At 40.7% G+C, this 13187-nt stretch overlaps 1 protein-coding gene across 1 annotated transcript in view; it reads right to left on the bottom strand.

Moving 5' to 3' along the window:
- The window catches only part of MRPS9 (mitochondrial ribosomal protein S9), a 38368-nt gene that overhangs the window by 8274 nt on the left and 16907 nt on the right, over nucleotides 1-13187 (bottom strand). Inside the window, exons 3-7 of the mRNA XM_081003207.1 lie at nucleotides 11541-11603; nucleotides 11421-11451; nucleotides 9782-9861; nucleotides 3213-3301; nucleotides 479-554 (exon numbers count right to left, since the gene is read on the bottom strand). Coding sequence (XP_080859333.1) covers nucleotides 479-554; nucleotides 3213-3301; nucleotides 9782-9861; nucleotides 11421-11451; nucleotides 11541-11603 — 339 coding nt within the window. The remainder of the gene's footprint in view (nucleotides 1-478; nucleotides 555-3212; nucleotides 3302-9781; nucleotides 9862-11420; nucleotides 11452-11540; nucleotides 11604-13187) is intronic.

Genomic DNA, 13187 nt, shown 5'->3' with positions numbered 1-13187 from the left:
AACCAAAGAAAATTAAAAAAAAAACCACTTTGGGTGGCAGAAGGTTGGATAGGGAAAGGCCAACCAATGAGGAAGAGAACCGGGACACCAGGAAGTAGGTCAAATATACAGGAAACTTTTGCAGATGGATGCTTGGGACAATTATCATTTTGTTCAAACAGGGGAAGAAGTTAAACTGGAAGGATCTCCTCCTGGGTTCCTGTCAGACAGATTTAACTAAAGAGAAGTGCTGCTTTGAGAGAATCCATTCAGTCTCTCACAATTTTAGTGGACAAGTTGTCCAAATGTGGCTTACGTAATTTGTATAGGAATCAATACAGATTCTTCAATATGTGTGTTTATGTGCACGAAAGAGACCAAGAACATGAATAATTCCTGTCTCCAAGGAAAAGATTTTTTCAGAATCCTTAAAGAAAAACCCATGTAGCTGTTCCGTTAAAATACAAGGTTCATTAAATAAAGGAGATTAATTACTCACATCTTGATCTGACAGTTTTTCCACTATCATTTCTTCCAATTCCTCTTTAATCAGCCATCTGCTGCCAATCAGGTTTCTGTTTAAAATATCACATATATTCTCTTTTTAACTAATCATGCAATTAGACTAAGATTGCAAAGGGCCACACATACAGTCACACTTCATTTGGAAATATACTTGTCTTTTACTTTGAAAAAGTGCAAGTTACATTTACAAACTTTCTATTCCCAAAAGCAAAGAGCAGTAGCTCCGGTGTCATAATTTTGCTTTATTAACAAGTAATATTTCTAAAGTGGTTGGGAGTTAAAAGTCCGGGCATCAGTTTAGTTTAAAGGCAACTTTCAGCAGCATTCTAATGTGTATGTAAACCAGCTGTACCAGAATGAAATTTAATACACAAGATTTCAAAAAACACAACACAAAAGATCACAAACATAGCAAGAAATAGTATTTCGTCTTCCCCATAACTCTTCCCTTCTATCTAGAGGTAATTTCAGGGTGTGAAGCACTGAAGTAGAAAGGGAATACAAAGTCTTCTGGGATTTCAACACCTTATCTAGATCAGCTCTGGTGCAAGACAGACTGACCAGTTGCTGGCCAATTGCAGAACACTCAGTTCCTGGAGGGATGACGTGCATCAAAAAGAGATGTGGTAAAACACAGTAGGGGCAGCATCAGTAGGGGCAGCATAGGATTGGATTAGCCACAATTTGAAAACAAAAATAACTATCTTACTGTCTTGCCATGTGCTGCAGGCAAAAGAGAAACCAGGCATTCTCTGGTGTTGTTTGTTTCATACATCTTGTATATCACCACACGGTGGACAGCGGAAAAATGAGCGCCCCCTGGGCTTGGTGCCGTTCATTTATCAGCATGTTCCTCTGCCCTTTAGGCTGTTTACTTTCCTTCTGTTCTTCTCATGCTTACTTTTGCTGAACGGCTTTATCTTTTATCCCTCATTCTACCTCTTCGCTTCATTTTTCAAGAAAGGAATTCTGTCTCTTCATGCTAACCTTTCCCTCCAGTTGAAACCTATTGAAACCTTACCTTTCACCAAGGCTATGTACACACCATACATTTAAAACACCCACTCAAAGGGAAATAATCAAAAAATGGTTGGGAGCTGCAGTTTACCTTGCAAAGAGCTATAGTTTCTGGCACCCTTAACAAGCTACAGCTTTGAGAATTCTTGGGGTGGGTTTGCTTTAAATGCATGGTGTGTATGTAGCCCAGGCCTAGTCCTAACAAGGGGTGTTGCTGTTGTTTTTTGGAAGTCTTTTAACCTTCTTGTCAGGGATTTCCACAGTCACTGTTTTTCCAGTGCTCGGCTTTAACTTCCTCCTCCAATTTCATTTTCTTTTGGCCTTCCTAATCCACACCTTGGATAAGTCTTCCTTACACCACCACTCCAAGTAATGGCTCATCCTTTGGTACCAGCTGGTTCTCCTCAGCAAACGATTAGTTTCCTGAAGGTGTCCCAGTGCCAATTCATTCTGACATATCTTGGCTCTGCACACAATCATTTGGATGACGATCAATCCAAGGCAAAGAGGGAAGGCATACAGAGGAGGCTGTCCTCCATGAGGAAATCATTTCTAAATGTGAAAGCAAAGCAAAGACTGTGGAGAATCTCTTTTGGGGCTGTTACATTCACTACAGGGATACTAGCAAAAGTGACATGTGCAGTTTCAACTCTTAATCAAGGAGGTGAAAGGCAAGTCTCACTGTCAAAACTGTGTTTGCTCTTCTTTCCTGCTCTAAGTTCTGCTCTTCTTCCAAGCTAGGCAATTATTATACTCTTTTCCCACAGACTCTTATCACTCACTGTCTGAGCTATCTCTGCTTTAACTTTGACTCATTCCTAAAATCTTTCACTTCATCCGTCTCCCTCATATACCACTGAAAAGCTTACATTAGAAACACAATAAAGCCAGAGTATGACAAACCTAGACAGCATCTTAAAAAGCAGAGACATCACCTTGCCAACAAAGGTCTGTATAGTTAAAGCTATGGTTTTCCCAGTAGTGATGTATGGAAGTGAGAGCTGGACCATAAAGAAGGCTGATCGCCAAAGAATTGATGCTTTTGAATTATGGTGCTGGAGGAGACTCTTGAGAGTCCCATGGACTGCAAGAAGATCAAACCTATCCATTCTTAAGGAAATCAGCCCTGAGTGCTCACTGGAAGGACAGATCCTGAAGCTGAGACTCCAATACGTTGGCCACCTCATGAGAAGAGAAGACTCCCTGGAAAAGACCCTGATGTTGGGAAAGATGGAGGGCACAAGGAGAAGGGGACGACAGAGGACAAGATGGTTGGATAGTGTTCTCGAAGCTACCAGAATGGGTTTGACTAAACTGCAGGAGGCAGTGGAAGACAGGAGTGCCTGGCATGCTCTGGTCCATGGGGTCACGAAGAGTCGGACACGACTAAACGACTAAACAACAAGAACCTATCACCTCTCCACTCCTCAATAGTCTCCTTTGCTTACCTCCCAATTCTCACCTATTTCAGACCATTTTGCATTGACACCGTCTCCTCCCACCACTGGTCCTGCTAGCTAGGAATGATGGGAGTTGTAGTCCAACAACATCTGGGGACCCAAGTTGAGAAAGTCTGGCCTAGGCTAATAATACCACATAGCATGATATATCTTGAAAATATTGTATGAGAACTGCATCTGCATCTCTCATCCCCAACATACTTTCATCATGATCACACAGAGACAACTTACAACTGGGATTTCTTCTCAGGTGATAATAATCCTTCAGCACGCATTCGTTCTTGGTGTTCCTCAATATGAAGTAGCTTACCGTACAATTCCTAGAATAGATACAAGGGTGAGCTCCACTTAAAACCTTCTGCTGAAAATTTTGGCATCAAATATCACTTAGAAGTTCAACATTAATGTCTCACAACTAATGTAACTAATCTGTAGAAAGGACTCTATTACCTGAAAATGGAGACAATGTAGGTGCTTTTGTAACCCAAGAAAATCCTTAAGAAAAACAATTATTGTGTGTGTGTGTGTGTGTGTGTGTGTGTGTTAGAAGTTCAACTGCAAGAATACAGTACCACAACTCCCATATTTGCCCCCGAACTGTGGTACAAAGGGGCATAGCACATATCTTAACTAATTTCAGTTATAACAAACCATTGTGACCAGTGGTTTGTCTGTAGTAATAACCAAAATAAAAACAATGTAATTCTTCAAACAATCCAGGCTATTTAGCTATAGAATCACCCCATTTAAGCCAGAACACAAAAGAATAAGGACATTTATCCGATTACAACTTCCTAAAAAGAGGTTCTGATTGAGCACTCAGCAATGGTGTATTTATCTCTAAACAAACCATAAGTGATACGCCGAGAACAAACCTTGCCTTCCAACTGTGGTTTGTTTGGAGAGAAGCAAACCACAAGTCCAAGTTGCACATAATGGTAAATCAGCTGTTGGTTTGTTTCCTCCCAGGACAGCAATAGCAAGAGCCAGGGAGTAGCACACTATAAAGCAGCACGCTGCTCGATCATATAAAACTGTAGTTTATTGATTTATATTTAATTATGGTTTAAATTTTAATGTTATATGTAAAGCAGGCCTGAGTTTGTGAAAACCCAATCAAGAAAGATTCTGTCAACAGGGGCAGGGCTGGTTCACTACATTTCTTGGTTCATAAGAAAATTATTCAGCATTTGGACTCAGCTATACAGCTGCCAATAAAACGTTTTAAGTGTGTTTTAAGTGCAATATACAATGTGACACTAGATGGCGATGGAAAGCCTTATGAAAAATTCATTGTATTTTTAAAAACACTTTTAAAAAAAAGCATTTCAGAATGTTTTTTTTATGTGTGTAGATTCCACCTTTGACTCAAGTTCCAGAAACTGTTATAATTTCTATTACATTCTTCTCTACATACCAGCAACCCAGGCAATTCAGGACCTTTGGAAGAGGGTGGGATAAGAGATGGTCTTGCCCATGTAAGAAATACAGCACTGCTGACTACCCTTTTAAAATGGAACCTTGTCACACGAAGCTAGCCAAACCATAAAAATTACAGTGCACACTGGCACATTCATCTCTATAACAATCTGATAGCAGGCTCTGAAAACTTCCTTCAAGCCTATGGGGGAAGATTACAGGTTGCTATGTCCCATTATCCTTGCGAGGTCCTTCATTCTTGAGATTGGTAATGATGCTCTACATGGATGGAAGAAGAGGAAGAAGTTGCTTCACTTATTGTGTTAGCTGGAATTATAGTTTGTTCCTAAAGCTACATGGCCACTTTTACTCCATTATGATTCTAACCACATGGTGAATTGTTCATTTCCCATTCGTAGCCATGCAGTGAACAAATGGTTACCTACACTTGGGATCTGTCTTGTAGTTTCGCAGACTGAAACCTTTAGACATTTGCACACCAATATGTTTTTGGAGCCCTTACCAAATAACCTCTCTAGTTTCAGAGTCTTCAGAGCTTACTGTGCCTGGACATTTTCAAGTTTCTCTGTGAATTCAAGGACTGCAAACTTTTAAAAAGAGTCAAGCTGTGCACCAGACTCACAGCCAATGGTGCATGCAATGCAAACACAACCTTGATAACCATGCTGTCTTCCTGAACACTGGCAAAAAAATCCCTTCTCCGGGCCCTGTTATAATGCTGTGCAAATGTGGCTAGGTCATAATAGCCCACAAGATACTGTATAGCTCCTCAAAGGATGGGCATTTTCAGTTCATCTTTGGCTAAATGTATTTCACCACTTATTTTTCTCAAATACAGTCTACATGGAAAAAAAAAGATAACCTAAAGAGTTTTTATCTACTGACAAGGGTACATTGTGACATGAGAATTTTTACTTGCTCATTTCAGATCCCATTTCCTTCATTCCTCAAAACACTCTGGCTGTTCTTAAATTTTATTGATGTGCATAGCTATAAAGGAAGGCATGTGCAAAATTATTTGCAGGATAACAAATCAATGGGCAGGATAATGATGCATGCTATCTTGCAATGGTATAAGAATCTGAGAAGCATGTCACTCGGCAAATGTTCACATCTGAAGCATTTCAAAAAGGAATTCCTGCTTCTTCAGAACGGATAGGTGAAGATTTAACTAACAGTTTCCAGAGGCAACAGCAAAGTCATAAATATACATGCCTATATCCCTTACAAATGTGGCCATTATGCAGTAGATTTTATAAGATACTTGTGAGCCATATATATATTGTCATAAAACAGGAGGACTGCATCCTCGATCTTGTCAATTAACAAGACAGACAGTTTTAAACAAAGCTGTTGCTGAATAGTAAGTTAAGAGCAAGCACCAGGCTACTGGATCTTTGAAATATCTTGAACAAACATAGTAGGTTATCAACACCATCAATATATTTAGACTTAGTTCTCTTGCCCCCAGGCTCAGAAGCACTGGAGAGAGGAAATAGGTGGAGTTCATATGCAACCAATATCTTAAAATGCCGACACAGATTCTATAAGTTGCTGTTAGTTGGAAAACATCCTTCTGGTCTGTTTTTGTATTCTGTTTCTTAATTTGTTACATATAGCTGTACATATACGACATAACATGTTTGGGTTTCCAATGCCATTTTAAACAAGCCAGTAATGCAACCTTGTAAAAGATGAATGATATTCTGAAGACTTCTAGTACAGCGGTTCCCAACTGGTGGTTCGCACAAATTTAAGAATTTAAGGGGTTAAGACATTTCAGGATGCAGCTGAATTTGCAACTAAAGAAACCATTTACATCCTAAACTCTTTTCAACAAACAGAGAAACAAAGATGAAACTGGGAATAGAAATGCTAAAGTAGTAATAAGCTTTAACATGTAAGCAGCATATGAAATGGAATATACAAGATGGATGGTGGTCAGTGTAGATGCTACAAGGAAGCCTATTCATACTGCATCAAGTAAGCTATATAAATGGCAGGGTGGTTGGCTCAACTGAAATAAATAACTGAAATATGACAGTAAAGCAAATGGTAATTGACACATGTAGGCAAAATGTATTTTATAAAATTTTTAAATACTGCAAATTATAAAAGGCTATGAGCACAAGATGCAGTAAAAAAGTGAAATTATTTTACATTTTCTTTTTAAAGTGACAGTTTGGCACTTAACAAGTATCTCTCTAATTTCCATTAGCCTATGATTCTCATCTTTAACACCCTTACACATATTTCACATTTCCTGAGCAGAAGATGGGATGAATCCTGTTTAATGAAATGATTTATATCACTCTTTTTAATGAAGACATCTCTAAACGCCCTGACACGACTTAAGTAAATTTACAAATATTCTACAATGATTGCATTTCTGTTTGTCAAAAGGATTTCGTGTGCAGGAAGATTTTAATCAAGTGGTGAGCACAGCTATTCTTTGAAAAGGCTGTGTGTCTCAGGAAAACCTCACATGCCGTTTTCAAAAGGCAAGCAATGGGTAAAAAAAAAAAAAAAAAAGTTGGGCGCCTTGTAATATATTTTTTTAATTTCTTCATTATGATGGAATGCAACAAAACATCTTGCCCTTGGCTTGCTCTGTTTCAGCCAAAACAAATGCAAATGGCCTGTCAGATGACAGCTGCTTGATAAGGCTCCTCGACAAGACCTGCATGCTTTACTTTTTTCCGTGAAACTTGGGATGAAAGGCAGAAGGCAGGAAGAGAATTAATGTAGCATACAGTCTAAAGGCAATGCTACAACCGTGATTAAGTAGAAAAGCTAAAAGGCACAGATTTTCCACAGCCTCTCTGCGTGCAACCCATCCGTGTAACAAGTTGACAGGCCTAGCGCGTCAGCTCCATCATCCTCTCCGACAGCTAAAACGCAGCGCTGCATCCCTTTTCAGAGAAAATTTGCGTCTGCACCATGAAGCGTTGTACATTATTTCTTAGCACTGCAGGGGGCTCAAGTCCATATGGAACCTTCACAAATATTACCACAGATCAAACCAGCAGCGTTTCGAGGCAGATTTGACATACCTATTTAAATGAACAGTAGGGGTCCTCAGGCTGCCTCAGGCTGTGCAGGAGAAAACCTCTCTGGGAAGCCTACGCTGCAGCTCCATTACTCAGCAAAGACACACTCTACATTTATCATTCATTTCATTTCTGCCAGGGCAAGAAGCTCATTTGCCCAAGGTCAACCAAAAGAAAAAATAATTCCTCTCTTCTCCCTCTACAGAAATAAATGTACCTGACAAGTGGGGATTTTGTCCTTTGGGTGTGTGGAGTACAAACACACACCAGATAATTCTAAAATGCACAGTAAAGCCATGGTGTTTTTTGTTTTTGTTTTTACAGAGGAAGTCCTCTAAATGGTACTGCAACCAGAAGTAGATACCAAGGGAAACAAGAGTTCAACGGCATCACCAGGCTGAAAAGTTATCAATCAGATTACAAAAAAATAATAATACATTTCTATAACTGAACTTCAGTACACAATTCATTCTGCAGTGGATGCATGGGTTGTGAATGTGATCCGTGTGGGAGGCACGTTTGCAACCTGCAGTGTTCACAACCTGCAGCGCCGTGTTTGCGCACGCGTGGGTTGTGATTTGGCGCTTCTGCACATGTGCATAGTGCGATTTGGCGCTTCTGCGTATGCGCGATCGCCGGAACCCCGAAGTAACCCATTCCAGCACTTCTGGGTTTGGCGCGGTGCACAACCTGAAAAAGCACAACCTGAAGAGTCTGTAACCCAAGGTATGACTGTACCAGATTCTTCCACAAAGTCAGCGAATCAAGTTATACAAATAGACAACATGCATCAAATACTATCAATATGTTCCTTCTGTAGGAAATAGGTTCAGAGATTCTTTAGTGATGCCCTTCAAATATTCTTGGACTCCAACTCCCATCAGCTACAACTTGCATGGTCAATGCTCAGGAATGATAGGAAATGTAGTCCTGCTATATCTGAAGGGCACTATATTAGCTACGCACGCTTTAGTGGATTGTTATGTAGGAGTCACTAGAAATCACAGTATGGGCTCAACTAAGAATTGCCATGCTGGACTGACCAAAATTCCATCTAATCCAGAAATTCAGCTGTGGCAAGCTAGGCAGACATAGTGTTTCTTAACACGGATGTCTGATGCCTAGCGATTACAGTTAATAGGCATGGAGAGATGTTTCCTCCTGTACCTTACTCGGTAGTGTTGGACAATACTTGAACAGACTTTTAATCTACCTACTAATTTTTACAACTGCTGGTAAATTTCGCAAAAAAACCTTAATCCCATGCCCACACTTCAGAGGTGTCATTCTCTTTTGGACCTGGGGAAGGAACTTGTCTGTAAGTTCATAAGTGCCTGTTCTTAAAAGAAAAAGAAAAAATAGGCAACTGCAGACTTTCTTCACCATACTGATGCAGGACAATCGAATAAAATTAAAGCTAGATTTCTTACAGCTTAGCAAACAAAACAAGTCAGATGGGAAATCAGCTCACTTGTTTAGTGACCACCTAATGTGTGAAGTGAGATGTGCAAAGGCAGCAGAAAAAAGGAAAGAAAGCACAAGCTAAGGACTAACACAACAACCACAATGATCAGGCATGAGGCTTAGGATTTCTACCACTACCAATGTTCATATCCTAACACAATGCAGTAGTGGGCAACAGCATGTGGGTAGCTCCCACATTCTCTACCCAGATGTGTACCAGCACCGAGTCAGTGTCAAAGTGGATTTAGATAACCGAGAGCCACGAAGTACCCATGCTCTATGGAGAGGCTGTTCTTTGTAGCCTCCGAGTAAAAAAACGTAAAAGTGGTTGAGGCTAGTGCTTTACTCAGGGCCCCAATTTTAAACAAAGCAATGTGAACTCCAGTGGAACGCACGCCAATTCTCATGTTTGAAAGGGTAGGATAGCTGCCAGTCAAAACACAGCACTGGCCTCTTGCAAATTTCCTGTGTGCTCAAATGTCAAGCTATTACAAGGAAATGTAAGTTAAAGCTTTAAACCTGGTTCACACATTATCTTATATGGCCGTCAATAAGAAACATCTAGCTGCCCTCTGCAACTTTCCTTTCCTTCAAGAATACTGTACATTTTAAAAAGGATTACCATACGAATTTGCCTCTGGTCATCTTTGGTTAGTATTTTACTTATCACAGTCTGAAATTCTTTCGTAGCAAGACCTGTTTAGTAACTATGGGGGAAACCAAAGCTAATAGTCATTCCTTCCTTTGGTAACGAGTTTGCCCTAAGAAAATTACGACAAACATACACATTATGTAATAAGTGACCATTATTTTGGTCCACTAGGAAAAAGCCATTAGATAACTTACATGCATTACAGAATAATAGGACTGCTTGCCAGTGTAAAAGAGAAAGTGAAATGGGCGGCCATTTTTGTCCCACTGGATTGCTGAAGGAAAAGAAACAAGGAGGCAAATGTAATGGTAATTACAGAAGTCTAAAAAACAAACTATAGTTTAAACAGGAATAATAAAACCCCATGCAGCACCCAGAACCCCCTCCCACACTGTTCAGAGAATGCCAGGATATCCTCTGCTGTTAATTTTTTATAAAAAGACAACGTTGGCACCACAATCTCAGCTAATAATTTATCCCACTGCTTAACCACGGTAAGGTTATGATCCTGTCTAATATGTGACAGTTCTTCACTCTAAGCTTATTACCTCTCAGCCTGGTCTTACTGGTCACAGAAACTAAGCATTTATAGAAATATTTAGCATATTAAAAATGCACATACTACCTCAGCCTTATCTATTTGCAGTTAAATATGCTTATTTCTATAATATAGCCCAATACTAGCTCCCAGTGATCTAAATTGAACTTGCTTCCAAGTGTTCATGCTCTGTATTGCAATCTCAAGTTGGCATCAGGCACATTCACACAGGGAATTATAGCAAAGCACACACAGAAGAGAAACCAACAAGAATGAACTGGTATGAAAAGTGCAGCTCCAGATTAGATAAAGATATACCAGCAATATAGAGCTGCAACTACGGCAACAGGCTATGGTCAGCTCTTTTAAAAACATAAACCGTTCCCCTCTAGCTAAAAAGTCAAGATATTTAAGGACCAAGATCTGTGAACCTTAAGGATAAGATATAAACACTGTGATTAGTGACTGCAGAAAGCTTTAACCACCACCTGCAAGGTAAAAAGTTGTGGAATTCCACTGTCCCAATATTACATTTTCATTGCGATCGCCAATAAATTTCACTATCTCTTTGGTCAGCTGAGAAATGGCCATAGGAAGATTAAAAGAAGAGCAAAATAACAAATAAAGAAGTCACACAAATATGGCGTGTGATCCAAAGGGCCTGGCAAATTATTCTGCATACCCAAAGAGGATTGAACTTGTTTGATTATTTTTACTATATCCTCAACCCCCAATGACACACAGCAAGCCACTTCTGAAACAGGTATTCTGAAGCAGTCTGTGATGTGTCAAGGGTATCTTTGCTTCCTAGTGAGGAAGGGACCCCTGACCATTACGTCCAGTTGTGGCCGACTCTGGGGTTGCAGCGCTCATCTCGCTTTATTGGCCGAGGGAGCCGGCGTACAGCTTCCGGGTCATGTGGCCAGCATGACTAAGCCACTTCTGGAGAACCAGAGCAGCACATGGAAACGCCGTTTACCTTCCCGCCAGAGCGGTACCTATTTATCTACTTGCACTTCTGACGCGCTTTCGAACTGCTAGGTTGGCAGGAGCAGGGACCGACCAACAAGAGCTCACCCCGTCGCGGTGATTCAAACCTGCCGACCTTCTGATCGGCAAGTCCTAGGCTCTGTGGTTTAACCCACAGCGCCACCCGCAACATATAAAAACACAGTGGGCATGGGAAAATTCCAGATGCACATTTAGTAGCCTTTTGTATCCCAGCTTTCGTGTACATGTGAACATAACAGAAAACAACTTAAGTGGTTTCACATACACAGTCTACCTGCACATACCTCTTTGCTTTGGAAACATTTCTTCGGGATGCTGTTTAAAAATATAATAAAATAGAAAAATGTTAGGACAACTGATACAAAATCTCTCTTTATATCTACAGCACTGAATTGTGTTCTTACCTTCATTACAGGTCTGGCCCTTTTGTCAAACAGACCAGAAGGAAAGAGATAGGCAATAGCTTTCTGAAAGAGAAAAATAAGACTCTGTTAAAAAAGCAACAAACAACCTTTATTGATGATCATAAGATTCATAAATTAGAGCTCCCGTCTCAGGAAATCTAGCACAGAGATGGGTAGACTTCATGCCTGTGGGATCTCTACCCTTTGACTTTCTTTTTACTAGATCTCCAAGGATCACCAAGTTGAGGTAGGTAAAAAATACCAGTGGAGAGCCAGATGGACTGACATACAGTATCTATTAAGAATCAAGGCCTCTGAGAACATGCTAAGCCCCAGAACAAAACTCACAGTCCTTTCACACACAAATTCACTCCTGATTTCCTCTTAAGCCTTCTTTGTTTCAGCAGTCTTATTTTGGATGGAAAGTACCCTTTGTGTTCTTGCCATTGTTCAACGATTGGGAGACAGAAGCCCTTGTCAATCTGCTGCAAATCACTCTGAGGTCTACTGGCAGATCATGGTCTCCTTTCAGCCAGCCACATAAATTTGCCTACGATTCATCAACTCAGATAATATTAACTGTCAAGGTTAAACTCATACACTACCTTCCTAATTTGGGAACATGTATAATCCAATACCCTCTGTTTGCTTTAGGATGCTGGAGAAGGGAACAGAGTGCCATTTACCAACAGCCAGCGGGAGTTTGCCAGACAAGCTTATTTTGCTTTGGCCTATGCTTCCAGAGAGAGGAGGAGCCCTATCGTGATCCTTGACATCAGCGGCAACTTTCTCTAAAGCATCAGTACATCATCATCATGTGACTTCTAGCAGGTCAAAATAACTGGCCCTGATACACTCTTACTGGCTGCTGCCATTTTTATCATCACCAATTTTATGATTTGCATTGTTGTGAGTTGCAGGGCGAGAGGGAGGCTATATCCTGAGTCTCTTCTAATTCCTGGACCCAGCAAGGGTTAAAATCTAAGTAAGGATGGGCCATTAAGGTAACAAAGGAAGTGGCTCTGTGCCAGACAGCTCCCTCCCTCAACTCACTGGTAGTTAGAAAGGCAAAGGCCAGGGTTGGGATTTGTGTGTGTGAGCTGGAAGCAATAAGCTTCTAACTTCTGCAGGCCAGACAGCTGGGAGAGACAGAACCATGCCTGATTCCGGTTTGAATCCAAGCCTGCGGCTATGAGAGAAGCAAGGCCCTCTTGGTGTGTTAATGCTGTGAGTTCCTCCATCATAAGCTCAGGTTGTTTATATGTGTAAATAAACCTTATATCTTAAAGACACCACAGTATCAGCTATCCCTCATTCCAAGGAAGCCAAAACCTGGGTAAGCGCCTGGAACCCCTGGAATCTCACACCGCTCAGAGATTGGCGTGTATGCTTCTGGAAAGAAGTACCTGATTTCACTGTGTTGTGCCCAGACACCCATCCTTAAATAGGAAAGACATTGTCTTTTCATGGAGGACACACAGAACCAGTGGAGGCTCCAGATGAAGAGTGGGAGGTGGGTTTTGCCAGTGAGTTCTATCCACCAACAGTTTAGATCCAACCCATTGAGATCAACTTGTAAGAAAATAGCTCCAACTCTGTGACACCTCAAGTCTGCATAAGGTCTGATGCACACGCATGCATTTTCGC

Source organism: Podarcis pityusensis (assembly GCF_964106645.2).
Source record: "Podarcis pityusensis genome assembly, chromosome: 4".
Lineage (NCBI taxonomy): Eukaryota > Metazoa > Chordata > Lepidosauria > Squamata > Lacertidae > Podarcis > Podarcis pityusensis.
This window is presented reverse-complemented; position numbering and strand designations above follow the sequence as displayed.